General features: G+C 44.2%; 1 protein-coding gene across 2 annotated transcripts; it reads right to left on the bottom strand.

Moving 5' to 3' along the window:
* Positions 1-1033: 1033 nt before the first annotated feature.
* On the bottom strand, positions 1034-18272 carry NUP54 (nucleoporin 54). Of its 2 annotated transcripts, XM_054823476.1 has the most exons (13): positions 16858-18272; positions 14716-14877; positions 12310-12393; positions 12044-12178; positions 10541-10770; positions 7344-7531; positions 6264-6460; positions 4493-4547; positions 3827-3920; positions 3202-3309; positions 2690-2809; positions 2205-2315; positions 1034-1861 (listed from the first exon to the last, which is right to left on the bottom strand). In XM_054823476.1, the coding sequence occupies exons 1-13, from the start codon at positions 16907-16909 to the stop codon at positions 1733-1735; spliced, it is 1665 nt and encodes a 554-aa protein (XP_054679451.1). In that variant the 5' UTR covers positions 16910-18272; the 3' UTR covers positions 1034-1732. The 2 variants fall into 2 exon arrangements, with proteins under 2 accessions (XP_054679451.1, XP_054679449.1); XM_054823474.1 differs by lacking the exon at positions 14716-14877.
* Between the last annotated feature and the right edge of the window lie 35 nt (positions 18273-18307).

The raw sequence follows: 18307 nt of genomic DNA, 5'->3' as shown, positions 1-18307 counted from the left end.
TGTTTCGGTGATAAAACCTACTTTCCCTCTGTTGTTTCTTTGCTGTGGTAAGTTTGAAGCTATTCACTATGTGCATTGGACCATCGCTTGGAAAAAAACTGTCTCAAACATGCAAAACTCGCTCTAGCAGGGGGACTCCTTTAAGCAATCTATTGCGAGCAGTTCTTTTTCAAAGGTTAGGGTACTAGATCAAGTAGCCCACTGCTAGAGTACCTATGCTGCACATTCAAGGTATTTTCAAAGCATGGTACAATTGCACCTTAAAAAGGTGTGCGTGGTAAAACGCGTGCAAAGAAAAAAACCACGTATTTATCTCCAACGTGCAGCTCAGTCCCTCTAGCAGGGGCCCTATGATAAAAAATTTCACTTAGACTGCTACCCTGGCCCTTGAAAAAGAGAATTCTAGTCTCATTTGATTTCTCAGCAGAGCCCCTGCTAGAGTCTCTATTGCACATTTGAGATAATTCATGAATTGGAACCATGCTTCCCAAAATAAACTCCTCCTTTTCCCCCTTAATTACAGTTCCACATATGCTTTTTTCACCTGTAGTGGAACCAATGCACACTATAGGCTGTCGCATGCTGAAGCTGTATTTCTGTTTTTCTATCTTGCAAATTTTATGAATGGAAATTTTTTTTGGTGGCTAATGAACAAAATGATTCTCTCCCTACTGTGTTTTGAGTTGTTTCTGCTGTACAAACACCTACTGCAGAGAATAAGGTATCTTAGCTTTAGTTATTTTCAGTGACGCCTGCGATGAGGAAAAAAGGCAACTTGGGAGGAAAAAAAAAGTTGTCTCCCCAATGCATGTAGTAGGCACCTGCGCGGTAGTACCTGGTACCACGTGGGATCTAAGGACGTGACCTTTTACTTGAGTTTGGGGACTGAGGCTGCAAAGCAGCTCTGGGGTAGTGGGTTTGAGAGCCTGTTACCTGCAGTGCCTGGAGGAGAGTGAAGTGCATTAACCTAGAGTTGTTAGCAGCTTCACTGCTTTGCTGATGGAGCTGAGAAGGAGCCAACACCATGCACAAGTTATTACCAAGTCAGACGGAATTTATTACTCTCTGGCAATTAAAAAAAGGCAGAAGACAACGTCTAGACAGTCTGTTGATATTTAAGGGGCAGCAAAGCTTTGTATAACTCACTCACACATGTAACGTGATATACAAACATAACCTTCAGATCCTTGCAGTCCAAAGGAAGGACAGAAACTGGAAACATCAACTTCCTGCAGCTTGCCCCAGTAAACTACTGGTTTTGCAGTGTCCGACATAGTTACAGCAACATACACATCTGTAATGATTTAAATTGCTTGTTTACACCATGATGTTACTGGATTGTTCTGACGAAAACATGGAAGCGGGCTAAGCTTTCCACAAATAAAGTCACAAGTGGAACAATTCCCTTATCACTGCATTTCTAGGACAATGCTGTTGTAAAAAAAGGAAAAAAAAATGTACAATAGTACATATAGTTTTATAGTAAAACAGTATCTGAACAGATTCAGTTTTCCTTCTTTTATTAAAGCATATACAGCTTTATAAAATATAAACCTTCCAAAGGTCAAGTTCAAAAGCTTAGAAGAGGCTTTGCTAATTCTAAAGGTAACAGCCAAAATACCATTGTTCCTAGAATATACGTGTTTTATTTTACCTCAACAGTTTTAGCCTTGGAAGGTGAACCATGAACTTGAGTAACATGTTTCGTGTAAGCCCAGCAGCATCCACCATGTCAACTGAAGACTCCTCCTCTGATGGGAATGCTCTCATTCAGCCCATGTTCTACAAGTTTGATGTCCTCCAAGTCATCCTTTATAATGCTAATTAGGTGACTCAGGCCTTCTTGCTGCTGCTTCAGATGCTGCAGATAGATAGTTTAAAAAACCAGCATGAGCATAGTTCAACTTCACAGGTTTTTTTTCAGTAATATTTCTCAAAGCTGCCCTGTCTTGTGGCCTTGTCACATTGAGAACCCTGGCATAATTTCTTTGGAATAAGGTAAACCAGCATTTTCTGCACTAATACCCCAGCGTGGCTTTGTACGACACCTTGACCCACTCTCACTGACAACATATAAAAACAATTTCATCATTGAACAAATACAAAAAACCTGACATTCTAGGTACATCTCCAAAGTTAGTGCGTAGCTGGCTTAAATTATGAAGTTGAGAGAGTATCCTAGGATTCCACCCAGTCATACTTACTTGCTTGATTTCCCTTAAGAGGTCTGCATCTATGTAATAGCGCTCCTCAGCCCGCACTGCTCCAAAGTGGTTTTGCATCCTGATTTGGGACATGAGCTCATTCAGTCTGCCCTGGGAAGAGAAAGAGGCTTAAATCAAATGAATTCATTTAGATGTGTCAGAGCTCCAGCATGTACAACTCCTCGAGTCACTAGGGCAAGAAGCATTGCTGCTCATTGCATTTTAAGTGGGGTGGGGGTTTTTTTGTTTGTTTGTTTGTTTTAAGATATGCAAAGGGCAAGCAACTCCAATACTTCTAAGAGCTCAAAAATACTTGAATATCTTTCAGTCACGCAGCAAAGAGCAAGATGCTACCACCTAGGAATGCTGCCACACTTCTCTTTGGAAAGCTTTCCTCCACAAATTATACATGCATGGCCTGGAAATCTTACATTCTTTTGCGAGGAAAAACCAGAGTTGTTGGCAAAGCTCTGTTAACTACTCACCTTGAACTGCGTAGGTGCGTTAAGTTCACACTGAATTGTATCTAACTGTACACGAAGCTGCTCTTCGTCTGCTTGAATGGCATAACCGCTTTTCCTTTGGATCTCCTGCTTTATTAACACCTACAAAAGGAGCCGTTGAGGTTCATTAGAGAGGACTTTGCCCATCTCTTTCCCCACCAGCCCCTCCTCATGTCCTTTTGCCCTTCCTCCAGCACGTCTCTCATCAGATTGGTTCTGTTGTCTAGTCTGCTGCTCTGAGACCTCAGGGCAGTCCCACAGCCTCTGATTAAGTGAGAGAAAAGGTTCCCAAAGCAGTTACGACATGCTGTGCACCCAAAGCTTTCCCTGACAGCTCTGCCTGTTACTTAAAGCAATGCCATTTAGACGAAGCCAGAATTTCATTTTCAACATTGGCCATGCACGAGATTGCACAGGTCATCCTGCCCACTCTCAGTTTGCCTTCCGGCTCTAGACTGTGTGTCTGAACGAGTTATTTAGACTATCCACGTTACCTGTAATGTTCTGTGAGAAAGCGCCATCAGTTTTCTTTTGTACTGTGCAATTTTTGCCATAGTTGTCGTTTGATTTTTCTGCAGCTCACTGATATCTTCTGATATTATCTGCAGAGGAGACACAGTGAGTTGGAAGTCATAAGAGTTTCTGATGGCAGAACCCATTAGTCCTGATTTGAAACCCGGAATTTCAGAACAGTACTCAGTCCAGCAACTAGCATCCTCGCCAAAGATGCTTTCAGAAAGCTTTTTGCTAGACCTCTACTGTTTTGGTTTCTATTTATTTTCATATCCGACTGGGATTTTCAGATGGCATCAGAAAACTGAGTGCCCAAATTAAGAGTCTGTGCCAGTGCAACAATTAAGCTGGTTTGCATTAGCTTATAACAACATAGCAGGCTTGAACCTGAAAAAAAATGAAAGCCAAAATGCACTGCTCAGTTTTTGGCCAAAATATATAATTAAGGCATATATTAAGAAATATTGATAAAGAAAGAGTCACAGCCTCATGCACATAGTTCCAGTTTCAGTTTTCAACACACAGGACGCACAGGGGAGGAGGCTCATTTAATAGCACATCCTTTTGTCAACAGCAAGCAGTCACGATAAAGGTGAGAAACCTTACATCTAATCGCGTTTGATGCTGTTTGGTCATCTGATCTTGGACCTTCAATCTTCTCAACAGCTCCTTGAAACCCACCATTGGCACAGGAATAAGCCTACACGAATACAAATACTACTTAGAACACATTTTTATGTTAGACAAGTGGTATGGATTAATAATTATGAATATAATCTAAAGTTACAGATGATCCTGGCCTATTATAAATTAAGATAATACATAAACATATCTTGTTTTGCTAAGTTCTACAGTCCTCACTATTCCTAACAACCTGTTCCTTTTTCATAAAGAAATCAGCCTAAGTTATCTGTAACCACTGGAGGGTACAAGGGTACACCGCTTTCAGCTGCACGAATAAAGAGAAAAAAACATAGTGGTTGCAAACAAACACACAAACAAACAAACCACAATAACTAGTCCATATAATGGAGGATACCACAACTCAAACTAATTCAAGTAAGGCTCTTGATCCTGACAACCCTTAAGAGCCTAACGGGTAAAGGGATTAGACAGGCATTTCTAGTAATCCTCACTGCTTCAAATGAGATCAGCCCTTGACAAAGTTATGCTCTAATAAGTTTCTTACAAGTTACCTGAAGGGTACTACACAACACTACATATTGCTCCCCTTTCCAAGTCTGTTTGTAGTACTCAGACTATTAGACTTACTTGTCAGGATCAGGATTATCAACTTTGGCTTGTTCCCATATAATAGGATCAACACCTTAAAAAAACAACCAAACAAATTTTTAGTATGGATAGATCTGAACAGATATCACATCTTACAGCTGTCAAGCAGGAAAAATACTGGAAATACACAAACCCTATGAACTATGCTAACCTGAATGACTCTTATACAGATTAAGGTTAATTAAAGAAGGGTAGTTCTTAGAAGTCTTGGTCCTGGACTGTGGCAGTAAGTTCAGTCCAAAAGGCTGTCAGGAAGGGAACAACCCACAGGTGATCAAATCAGACAGTCCATACTTCAAGGGGAAAAATTCCTATCGTTTCCACTGTATGCTACACTATGCTACATCTTTCCTCTTCAAGTTGCTTATTATATTTAAAAAAAAAAAAATCATTAAATAAGTGATCAAAGAACCAAACCAGTTGGGAAAATAATCCCAGTAGGAATTATAATGGTTCCTAACACCATTTGTCTAAGGATTTTTTTCTGTTGGCTTGTTTTGCCATGAACTGCTTCATCGGTAAACACGTAAAACCAAAGCAGCCTAATTGTACGTGTACATCAACAACATGATGCAAGTTATGACATTCTCCAAACCTCACTGCAAAGCAGATCAGTCTATACCGGTACCATACAGGTATCATGTACCTAGGTATGCTAGGAGAAAAACAAGACAACGTTGACAGGGAAGCAATTGACTTTCTGACCAGAGACATGCAAAAAAAGAAAAAAGAACAACTGCTGGTAATTTCACAATTTCAGGTCAGCTTCAAGAGGAGACCAGAACAGTCAGCTACCATAATATGCTTCACTGCACCACACTCCAGGTCATTCCTCATAAAACACATTATCTTTACACCAAAACTCATCTCTCAAGGGGTGGCTGCTTCTCCAGAGCTCAGTGCTAATACCTCTTCTTGCACATCTCACTGCTTGATTAGCCAGCCTACAAACTCAGCTTCTGTCTCACTCATGGACTAACAAGCTGCGCCCAACCATTGTTACACAGGCTTTATGATATATCTCCAACATTAAAGAAAGCCAACTTGCTTGTGCACGCAGCAACTACTTCTCCCTGATGCTGCAGCAGTTGCAAGACACTGCTGCTTGTCTCTGATTTTTCTGCAAGAGTAGGCCAAGTTCTTTTTGCAATCCAGGTATCATAACCCTTGCTGTGTTTTTAAACACTATGGTCTTCTTGAACATGCTACATATATTGTCTGCTGGAAACCGCAGGCTCCTTTCCCTGACCCACTGCAGGGAGCCCACTGCAAGTACTACATGTGATACTGTATAGACATAGAGAATAAGCTACAATTATCCTATGAAATGGCGTGAATAGCACTTAACTACTCTAAACCAAAGATGCGTATGCACTATCTGTGGCCACAAATACAGGCTAAGCGACCCACCCTGAAAACTAGGAAGTGAATATACGACATGATTATTCTGCTCTTTAACTTTCTTTTCTTAGTTGGACAAGTTGAAGTGATTTATGATGGCTAAATCATATAGTATGGTGTTGTGTGGCACATTACTGATAAATCTTAACTGTCTTGGTGGACTACATTGCACTTCCAGTGGGAAAAGCTGTCATTAAAATCACTACGTCAGTATGCCAGAGCGCCTCGGAAACTCTTCTAGTTTTAAAAGGTGTTTTCCAGTGGGCCAACCCCTGCTTTTTTCCCAGAGACCCAAAAAAAGTCCCAGCGGAGGCCCAACTGTGCCCCTGCGCAGCCTCAAATCTCATACCGGCAGGAGGGTTCTGCAGGAGCTGTTTGACTTGTGCCGGGGAAAGCTCTGTTCTGGCCATGGAGAGGCTGACCCCCAGCTGCTGCAGGGACGATTTTATGTTGGCTTGTTCAAAGTGGGCATAGAGGGTCGTTGCGGGAACTCTCCTCGAAGTGCCGTTGGGCGAGCGCTCAACAACGTAAATGATCACTTCTGTCCTGAGCAAGACAAAATGTATACTGTCAGAAAAAGGTCGGCAGCGTATAGAAACCAACACAATAAAGAACAACACTAAATCAAAGCTACCACTTCTCCTAGCTGACTGTTAACTTCCTTTAGTTAACTGACATATAAAGTATCAGTAAATCGAGGGTTTAACACAGCAAGGCAGAAAGAGGAAAGCTGTGAATACCCTACAAAATTACATTCCCCCGCCCCAGTTTTAACAACTGTATTATATAGTGATACTAGTACTACATTAAGAATAACCTAAACGCTTTGTTTTTTAAAAACGAATGAACTAACTGTGGGAAAGTAGGAAGCAGCCATGTCAGTGTGCTGAAGTACTTCAGGCAGACTAGCCTGAGGCCCCCAAACAAGTCAAAGCAGACAGCACTCTGACAGAACACACGCAGAATGAGCCAGCTCAACTAGCTTTGCAACAGCTTTCCCACTGAAACAAACGTTTGTGATATCAAACACTGCAAAGACCCTATTACTGCACACCCTAATGCCCTTCCACCTTACGCATGACCAAGGAAGAATAAATACTTCATAGTTTCTAAAATACGAAGTATTTATCCCACCCTCATGGTTAGCAACCTCATCTCCCATTTCTGCTGCTGAGCAGCGCCTGGAGAAGCCTATTTCCCCACCTGAGCTGAGGTCCTCAGCTGTGCACTCCAGCAAAAGGAAATAACATGCACAGGAAAGATACTGGACTTAACGACTTCAGAAAAAGCAACACTGAGCAATAGGAGACACGAAATCAAACTCAGGATGAGCAGATCTAAAATCAAGGAAAAAGGGAGATAGAGTAGACCAACCCTTTATAACATGCGATACCGGATAAAAAGGCAAAACTGCATAAAGTTCACATACTGGTCATCTGGCATCGTTTTAACACCTTCTACGTTGACAGTGAGGGTCTGGTTTCCTCCCAGAATTTTGTGTAGGGATTCTACAAGCTGCTGCTGCTGGCTTCGAATATCTGTTTCTTTTCTGTTAAAGACCAAGACCACGAGGCCATCTTCATCTTTGTTGTTGGGCATTAAACTGTAACCCACAGCCTGCAAATGAACAACCAAAACCAAGAGATATATTACTCAGCAAAAGCGTATCTATATGGCCTGAAGGGGAGAGGCTAAACCCCTCCATTTTTAGAGCAATTGGTTCAAAATTTAAGTTACAACATATTCAGAAATGTATTCAGAGATGCAGAAACATAAAATTAATCCCCTTTTAAAACGTTCTCTCACAAGGCCACCAGTAGAGTAACTTTTGAAACAGTGCAGATTTTTACAAAAAGTTTGTAAGTATCCACTCCCCGTCTTTAAAAAAAAAAAAAAAAAAAAAGAAAAAGCTGTGGATTGGGAGATGCCAACTCAGCAGGCTCTTTCTGTTACTTCAGAGCCAATATCAATCAGGAACATTTTACAACTTTACTTTTTTTTTTTTAAGTTGCAAAAGGAACCAGAGGACCAGATTTTAATACAGAAAAATTACTAGAGCTCCAGAAGAGTTTTACAACATTACATTTCCAGATGTCTGAATGACAAACAGTTACTGACATAACCTAATTGAAAGATAAACCAACCATAAATCTTTATGGATTTCTTAGCATTTTCCTACTGTAGATCCAGACAGTTTGCCTGGCAGTACAAGTCAAAACACAGGCATGGAATATTTCAACTAGCTAAGACACGCATCAAGTAAGGTTATCACACAAGAATTTGGGACAGCCAATTCTCCTTGTGTTAGCAAGTGTCATGGTTCCTTTCCAGAATTGCTTATAAAGTTTCATCTTATCTTTATCCTTGCTGTGATAAAGCTGTAGTAAGGTTGGATGTTTAATTCGACATCATAATCCAATAAAGGAACACTTGCTGCCATCTGTGCTAAGTAACGGTGTGCTTTTCCCGTTTCAAAAAACCCCTCGTTGGTTCCAGTGTAAACTCCACATGACTTGTAAGAAAGATCTAAACTGGTAATTCAGTATGAGCAAAAGCAGAGCAACAGTTTTCATCTCATCTTGCATATGAACTGTTGCACCAACAGATCACTGGTGACATGCTGGACAGCACATGCTTTTTAAGGCCCTGACACTGCATGTGGGTGACTTGCGCCTTTCCCCTTGTGCAAGTTCAGCTGAAGAGAGAAATGAATTGGGGATGTGCCCAAGAGCCTGGTCTTTGTTAGCAGAGGGTAATTCCCCGCGATGGTGAGCCTCGCGCAATCAGCCTTCTTCGGCTGGGCCGTCCTGTCGTGGAGCACAACAGCAGTGACAGCTAAGGAAGAATTTGGTTCTGCAATAGTCTGAGGGAAACCTCACCTTTTTAAGGAAAGAGACTTCCAAGTTACTATTATACACCTGTCCCTGATTTAAGCTATCTATTCCTTCTGAGGCCTCAAAAGAAACACACCAAATAAACCCCAAACAAACCCCAAACCAACTAACCTCCAAACAATCACCTGCTGTTTTTTAAGCGCACGCCTTTCACCTTCATAGTCGGGTAAGAGGCCCACACTGTGAGGAAAGACTTGCCTGTACACGGAAGACTAAATCTCATTATGTGCAAAGTAGTACTGAGACCACAAATATACGACTCCTCTGGTATTTGTGTTTAAAAAAAGAAAGAGTAGTCAATCTTTCACAATTTCTTTAGAAAATTAAGTATTTTCAAACTATAACGGATTTTTAACTTTGTTTACTTCACATATCTTAGTAGCACTGTTTTCCTGGATCTGCATGCTTCTCATTTTTCTAGAGCTGGAATTGTGTACAAGTGGATTCCTTGAACACCTGTGAAACCCTTCAGGTAATGCTTCACTCTTATCAGATGTCCGATGCTTACACAGGCAATAACCAATCTAACTGATGATGCTTTCCTCCGATACCTGTGCTACCAACTTCTCCGCTATTTTTCTTAGGCACCTGCCATTGCTAGCATACATCAAACTTTTCATTGTTTCGCTTTAGGTATGTGAATTCATATCGGCATTAATAATACTCCAGTTATAGGGACAGAAGTAAACCTAGTACATGGCATTGTCTAACTTGAAAGGAAAACTTCTCCTTTTGAAAAATAAAACTCTAAAATAACCGATTTTGCATCGCATAACTTTTAGACTCTGCAATTTTTCAAAGCCCAGAAAACTCTAAAGCCATTTCAGGCAACAACTTACTACAAAGTAAGTTTTCAGGTGCATTATCAACAAAATATTCAAGGTAACACCTAAAAAGGTAATGCAATAGAAACCAAACATTTGCTATGCAGGCACTCAGTTGCTGCAGAGATTTTATAAAAGTGTCATGATGTGCCTAATCAAAACAAGTCTTAATTAGGTATTAACCTACATTCAGGTTAGAAAGTTAGCACTTCAAAGAATCAGCTTGGGAAAGGAGAGTATCACCGTGCCTCACCCAAATCCACTTTCAAGCCCAAAGCTTAGCAATAAAGTCAGCAGGTGCGAGATTTACGGAGCATCAAGAGCTACATATTGTTTGTTGACATGAGAAGCAAGATCTGGAACTGCTGCTGATATCGTACAAGGAATGGAGTCAGCTTTAGCACTGGCAAGGATAAAGGCACAAGAAAGCTGAAGGCTGGTGTATTTAAAATGGTACGCATGGCCAGGTTCATAGAGGGTTTTTCTAACGTAGGCAAAGCAATGAAGAAAGACTCTGAAGTTCTTATTCCCGATGTTAACGTCTTCCTTCAGATGTGAAAGTTATTTTAAATAGTTTCTCTAATATCGTAACCTAAACAAATACACATTACAATTAATTGCCAGAGATCTGCTCCCACCACACACGTGCTAATCTGACTGCTATCACAGAAAAAGGTTAGTCTCATGATCCACATATGCGTTCATCATCTAGTACCTCAACAACACCCAGATTTCCAGCATGTATACATCTTTTAATTAGCATGCATCAGAATTGTGTACATTACCTGGAAAAATACTGTTTCAGAATACTCTCAACAGTAACAAAATCTGATTTAACACTCACGAGACACTCAGCAAGCAGAGTATCCGCTTCAGAACTGTTTGCGGGCAGCTGAACAATTCCATACCTTAAACCTGCAAAAGGGGTTTTCCTGCGTGAACTCCACTGGCGCGATGTTATTGTTGAAGTACCCTTTGCCTGTTCCCCAGAAGGCCTGAAGCTGGTTCCATTTTGCCAAAATAGCATCTCTCTCATCTCCTAAGAGTGTCGGAGCCGAGAGGGCGCTGGCTGTGTTGATGAGCTGGTTCGACTGGGCAGGTGTCTGAGCAGGCTGGCTGAACAAGCCACTTCCTAATGCTGTGTTGGATGAAGAAAAACAAATTAACTCCTTTACCGAGCAAGACAGACTTCGCTTGCTAACATGTACCATCTGCGTATCATTGGTATCACTTCTTTTCGCATTTTGAGAAGTAAAATAAATGCACAGAATAAATCAATCAATCAAAATCAGATGATGTTTTTTTGAAAGCGCCTTTTCATGCCCAATCTGCATCAGCAACAGAAGTTCCTGAACACTGAATTAGTAGACAAGATTCTTTTCTCTTTTCTTTAAATGAGACCTCTGTATTGATCTATGACATCATCTGGCACCTTCAATATCTAAATCTGAAGGGCAGATTTGTCATTATTAATTGAGTGGACTCGGAGCCTACAGCTGGTCATTATCCAACTCACATTTAAACTAAACTCAAAACTGTTTTCCTCCCCTTTCTAGTAATGCTATGACTGCCAACATCAATTCTGTAACTACTCTTTCTACCACTGCCAAACCAAAAGGGTGAATATTGTTGTCGGAAACTCAGGGGTGAAGCTCAGAAACTTGCTTGAGCTTTAGTTTAAGAAAAAGGCAAGGACTGCAAATGTAGGCATTTCAAAAGCCAAATTTCTGAGAAGTCTCCATCAATCAAGACATGAAGTGTAAAAGCCTCCTCTTATACTTCTGTCCCACTACTCGTGCGGCTATTGCAGCCTTATGCTTTCATTGCTAAGGGAGGGGTTGTCCCGGTTTAATCGGGCAGGCAGCCAAACAACGGTACAGCCAGTGGGATGGGGGAGACAACTGAAAAAAAGTAAAACTCATGGGTCGAGATCAATATAGTTTAAAAGGGCAGAAAAGGAAGGGAATAACAACAACAATGATTTTAAAAGAATATACAAAACAAGTGACGTGCAGCACAATTCTCACCAATCGCTGACCGATGCCCAGATAGTTCCCGAGCTGCAGCCCTCCCCAGCCAACTGCCCCCAGCTTATATCCTGAGCGTGACATCATACGGTATGGAATATCATATGACATCATATTGCCCAGTTGGGGTCAGCTGTCCTGGCTGCGCCCCCTCCCAGCTTCTCGCACGCCTCCTGCGGAAGGCTTGTGCCTCGTCTACGTCAGGTCCTGGGAAGCTGAAAAGTCCTTGACTTCATTGTAAACGCTACTTAGCAACAAATTAACATCTGTGTGTTATTTTCATATTCAATCCAAACCACAGCACTATACCAGCTACTAGAAAGAAAAATAACTCTATCCCAGCTAAAACCAGGACAGGGTAAATCAAGACAAGGCCATACTTACTGGTCTGTTGCTGCTGGGTACCGAAGCATCCAAAGCCTAGCCCAGTTCCCAACCCACTACCCAAGCCAGTTCCAGTTCCTGTGCCAAAACTAGTACCAAATCCAAAGCCTTTATTCTGGGTAGCACCAAAGAGTCCTGAGGAAATAAGCAAAAATTTATTGAGAAAAAAGGGACAATAGTACCTGTGAAATGCAAAACATGATTGTGAAGGGCTGATGCCCTACTGTTCATTCTAAAGCAAATATTTCAGACTTGTGCACTCTTACCGCTGGTGCCTGTATTGGTGGGAGCAGAAAAACTAAATGCTGGTCCCGCAGTGGTGGTAGTTGTCCCAAATCCTCCAAATGCACCTAACAAACAAAGTTTGCAAGTAAGGCAGAGAGCACGCTGTGAAAGGCAGACGTACATAACATGATAATAAATTGCACGCTTCAACGGGTGTTATGAGAAGAGATGTTGACAGATGGATGTATTATGTTACAAGCATGTAGTTCAAACGGATCATGGGTATCGAGTTCATTGTCCGAAGGAAACGGGGGAGAAAACATGAACCAGAAAGCCAACACATCTATGGTGTGTCAAGAAAGCAAAGAAAAAAACCAGCCGTTAACTAACATCCTGTTCCTTTACCAGCAGGATGCGCTTTCCTTAGTGACAGACACAACTAATAATAGCATGTCTTAGATTCGGTCTCAGGAATACTTCTGGTAAATGATAAACAATCTGATGTTTTGTGAGCTTTTTCAAAATTCCTAACCTCTTAAGAGCAAAACTAGAAACAAATCATGCAAAGCCTGAGGCTAGGGTGCACACAATTGCTGTGCCTACATGGGAGTGCTGTCACAGCAATGATTTCTTTCAGCACACAGGTAAAATTCGACAAGTTTTTGGGTTTTTTCCATCCTATCATCCTCCCCATTAAATTTCATTTTGAGGTTCAACCACTATCAGAGGACGACGGATGCAAAAGCAATCAGCCTTCCACAGATTTTTTGGAAAACCAGTCACTGGCTAGCTGGCGGAGACCTGAGTGAGGGCCTGAGCTCCACCGTACCAAAGAAAGCCCCAAGAAACCGATCTTTGTATTTCCCCCTTTAGAAGAGGTGCCCCGGTACAGGGCGGCTGTGCTGAGACAGGTGGTACCGGCCTGGACAGCCCCCCAGCACATGAGGCTGCACAGGTGCTGGATGCCACCGCACCATCTCTTTGCTACGGTAATGCCAACGCACCTTTGGCCCAAGGTGCAGCCTGTGGACATCTGAGTAGCCCTCCGTTTCAAATTGTTTTTACAGGCATTCAAATCAAGAAAGACAGCCTGCTACAAAGGATTTGTCAAAAAGATACTGCCACTGCTAACTTACACGTCAAGAGCAAAAAAAAGTCTCTTTAGACCTACTACACTTACTGTCCTCTAGCATACATACAAAATAAAAAGCTTAAACCAAAGCTGACATGCATTCACATTTTATTTTCATTCAGCAAACGTCTTAATGCGTGTGGATATAAGAAGTTGTTCCCTGTAACGTTCCAGTTTCAGTCCTACCAGCAAGTGAGAAACCCTAGCGGGAGTACCATCAGATGACACAAGTTTTAGGTAGTTTTGTACTCACAGCAATTTACTCATCCTTTCTTGAAAAAGGATGTAAGAATGCAAACTGCTAAACAAAATTAACTATCAAGTTCTCTTCTGGAGTAGTTCCAATTCAGGTAAAGAAATACAGTGCAATAGTGTTCATATCAAAAAAACCCAAAATCAGATCCCTCAAGTGTACAAAACAGGTAAGAGTATGCTAACACAGGGAGCAATGACACTGTGGAATGAATATAATTCCTATACGAGCAGCGGCAACAAGACCCCACGGACTAATTCTACATGAGTAAAAGCATTAGAAATGCATACAGTCGAGCATTTTTTATGTGAAATTGAAAAGATTTAACTTAACTTGACATTATATCAGCTGATCGCTTGGAACTGATGGATCTACACAGGGCCATGAACGCTTTTCTTAATCAATACTCAGCGCACACATCACGCAGAAGACCCTCCCAGAAACGCAGAGAATCTCTTAACGAGAGCCTGGGATGCGTGCTATTTCAGGGTGCAGAACGGCACTTAGGAAACGGAGATCACAGCGAGGACTGTTCATTTTGTGCTGATCGTATAAAATTTGTTTCTCCACAGAAACTATTGAGGTGTAGTGGATTCATGACAGCCAACGGAAGGCCAATGAGGAGACACAGGGGAAGATGAAAAATGTGACTGCAGTAGTCCAAGAATCTCATGTCAGGAAACGTGGCGTTAGGGACCAGCTCTGCAATCGTTCATGATTGCCTGGATCTGAGCGGAGAATTGATGGTGCTGTTTTGCCAGGTAATCGAGGCTCAATTTTAGACCGGGTCAAACTGGCAGGTTACCGGAATTAATTTCCATTTCAGAGACTGAGTGTTTGGTATGTGGTTATTTTTCCACAACAGCTATTTCTTGAGAATTTAATCGGCAAAAAACCCCACAAGCCTATGGTTCTCAAACCCATTCCACTTTCAGAGCTTTTATCTCCAGTCTTCACTGGATATAAGGATTAGTACTAAATACAGATTCTCAGCTAGGAATGTAATTCTTGGACCCCTGCTATTAACATTTATTACAGAACAAGTATTTATGCATTATCTACCTGCACTTGCCAGACTGTTACCAAAATTGAATGGTGGAGTTGAGGTAGTAGAAACACCGAAATTCCCAATATTAAAATTCACTGCAGGATTAGCAGTTAATCCGAAACCCCCAAAATTAAACCCACTGGCAGTAGAGTTTGTAGTTTCAAGCCCACCAAATCCTGACAAGCGGGAAGCAGAAAAAGAGCAAGGTAATATTAGTTCTAAGTAAAAGGTAGGTTCAGGAAAGAAAAGCTAAAATATTTTTCCATCGCCACGGACAAGACAGGCATAGTTAAAAACAAGAGTAAGATATTAACTGGCATGAAACATTATTTATTGAACTCCAGGAGAACAGTTAAAAGCTTTCTGTTTAACCCATTCTCCCTACATCACTGCTGCAAGCATGTTATTTTTCAACTCTACTGCATATAAAGCAGCTAACATTTTTCCCATCTTATTTCAAAGCTATACATGAAGATATCCATGTGATGCAGCATTCCCATTAAGAGTAATTTTTAACTGCCTAAGATTGCTTGATACAGCTGCATCTGTACTAGTGTAACTGATAGTAGCATAATTACTTCGTAAGCTATCGGGAAGGCAAGAATAAACCATCTTCATTCTAATACCACACCCTCATATGAACAGCGATAGCAGAAGAACCACAAAATCTAACTCCAGCAGCTGAGGCACCATGCGTGCCTCCAATACTCCAGGGTGGACGTATTCAAGTTATATTCGCAAAGTCTGTCCCCTCCAGAGCTTGCTGGTGTCCTACCTGATGCATACAGGTTTTTCAGTGCTAAGGAAACTGGCCTAATACAGCAGCTCCCCGATTCCCTCCCCAGGAATAGCTGAGAACAGGTTCACACCAGACAGACAGATGACAGAAGTCCTGGGGTGTGATCCCAGAATTCTCCCTAATATTGGTCTGCGAGCACAATAAACCTTGTAACTGTGTACAAGCAGTACAAAATTATCTTTTACTTTCAAATGGGGCCAGAAAATCTCTGTCTAAACTAGCCAGAGTCAGAGTCAAAGATGACACAGTATAGCCCAGGCTAACTGCAGTGACGATGAGCCCCGTCCAAAGGACTTACTCAGAGTGTCTACTCTAAGAGCCAAAAAAAAATTATTTTACTAAGTGAGAGGAAGGAAGGCGGGCTCTGGCTTACTTTTCACCAACACTGACAGTTAATTGACAGCAGCAAAACAATAAGAGGGAAAAAACCTTTCTTCCTTTACAAGTTAGGCACTGTCTTTTACACAGCTCAAAAATTAACTTCTAAGAGCATCTCATCCATAGAGGATCACTACTGCAGTCCAAAGTGCTGATCCGACTGACCTGGCAGCATTAACCAGGCCCCATGGCGTGTCACCTCATCACAAGCGCCCTACAAGCAACCGACTGTTCCTTCGGCAGGACCAAGCCCTGGACGCCTCCCGACACGGACCCGCCACCACCGCGCAGGAACTGTTCACGCGAGAAAAAGGAAAAAAAAAAAAAAAACGAAGAAAACCCGGTGGACAGAGTGGGGACAGCGTTGGACCGAAGGCGGGTGGGAGAAAGCAGCGGCGGGGGAAACTCGCTCGCATCTCACCGGCTCCATCGAGAAAAGGCGAGAGGAGACGGCCACACCCGCCCCGCCGAGGACAGCTCCGCACAGCCGTGTCCCCCGCGCTCCGGACGCAACCGGGACCGGTGGGGAGCGGGCGTCCCGCTACCGCTGAGAGGCTGCGGAACCCGCTGAGGAGATGAGGAACCCGCTGAGGTGGGGGCACGAGCGCCCCGCGACCGTTGAGGGGCCACGGATCTGATTGGTGGGGGGGCACGAGCGCCCCGCGACCGTTGAGGGGCCCCGGATCTCATTGGTGGGGGGGCACGAGCGCCCCGCGACCGTTGAGGGGCCACGGATCTCATTGGTGGGGGGGCACGAGCGCCCCGCGACCGTTGAGGGGCCACGGATCTCATTGGTGGGGGGGCACGAGCGCCCCGCGAGCCCCGGAGGCTGCGCGTCACGTGCGGGGCGGCGGGCACGCAAGCCCAGGACCGTTGGGACTCGGCTCCCACACCGGGCGCGTCGCGAGGAGAGAAAAAAAAAGCTCCTCCCGCCCTCCACGCCCGGGTCCTGCCGCCGCCCGGGCCCCTCCGCGCTCACCGGTCGGATTGGCGGTACCGGCGCCCGCCGTCGCCCCGAAGTTGAAAGCCATGAGCTGCTCGTTGGCGGGGCCGCGGGAGGCGCGTGCAGCCCCGGCGGGTCCGACCAGAAACAAACCACCGCCGCTTCCGGCCGCTGCCGCCAAGCGCTTCCGGGTGACGCGACCTCCCGCCGCCAAGCGAGCGTCGTGCAGTGACGCAACAGGCGCCCGCCGCGGGCGGTACCAGCGGGCGGGGCTGGAGGGGAGGGGGGAACGGGCGCCTGGCGGGGGGGTCCCCGCCCCCGGGGGACAGTTGAGGAACGGGGTAAGGAGCCCGAACTGCCCTTCTCCTTGGGTCCGGGGAAGAAATTCTCCTGCTTTTGGTTTAATAGAGCGTTAAACAAAGCGCCCGGGGAAAAAAATTCTCAGAAATAGGCCGCAGAACGGAGGACAATAAAAGCGCAGTGTGAAGTGCTGCGTCGCGTTAGAGAAACGTGAGCGCTGACTCAGCCAGCCAAAAAGCTTGAGGAGAAGAGCAGCTCTGAGGGCAGGGTCCCTGGTAGGGGGAAGGGGCACAGCACCCCCGTTCCCAGGGCGCCGTGGCGGGCAGACGCCACAGCGAGCTCTGGCAGGCTCTGACAAGAGGCACGACAGAACCTCATCAACCCCGACACGAGTGGGGGTACACCGACTCAAGAAAGAGAGGCCTGCGCCTGCACCGTGCCCGTTACAGGAGCTGGGCGGTCTGGGGCCTCTCGGGGTCCCTGGCTGAACAAGGACCCCGTTCGGACGGGGGATCGGCAGTGCTCCCATATCCCCTCCCGACACCATTAATGTGGGGTCAGGCTTTGCCCGCTGTAAGGCTTGGCAGGCAGCTAGGAAAGAAAATCCAGTGGACTTTCCCTACGGGACAGGTTCTTTCAGCCATCGGCCAGGGAAGCACAAAAGCGATGAGGTGGCTCTGACTCCAACAACAGATCTGGCATCCAGAATGTGGCAAAAAGAGTAGCATCAGGGTAAAGGCAGAGCAAAGAAAGTTCCCAAAGTGTTTTCACAGAGTGTTACTTTCAGCCTGGCTGCCCAGAAAGCAATACTTTGGTGGGGCATGGAGGAGAGGTGACAGTTTTAGCCCATGATGTCAAATGGAGTGTTTACTCCGGAACAGCTCCTTTGAGGTGACTGGCTGGAGAAAGTTGTGATGAGTTTCTCGTTCCCTGGATGTACGCTTGCAGTTCTCGAGGCAACAGGCAGGTCATCATCCTACCGGAGTCCTGCTCCTCGGCCGAGGTTCAGCATACCAGCTCTGGCCTTCTGCTGAGGCAAAGGCATGGAAGAGGCAAAGCTGCAACTGCAATACTGTGAGGACCCTGCGCTGTGCCTGGTGCTTTTAGCTAATACAGGTCATAAATAACTGCAGTTGCCACGAAAGTTTCTGGTTGGAACTGGCTCCAGTTGAACAAAACTGCTGAA

Source organism: Grus americana, chromosome 4 (genome assembly GCF_028858705.1).
Source record: "Grus americana isolate bGruAme1 chromosome 4, bGruAme1.mat, whole genome shotgun sequence".
NCBI classification, from domain to species: domain Eukaryota; kingdom Metazoa; phylum Chordata; class Aves; order Gruiformes; family Gruidae; genus Grus; species Grus americana.
The sequence above is the reverse complement of the archived record's forward strand: the minus strand, read 5'-3'. Positions and strand labels throughout refer to the sequence as shown.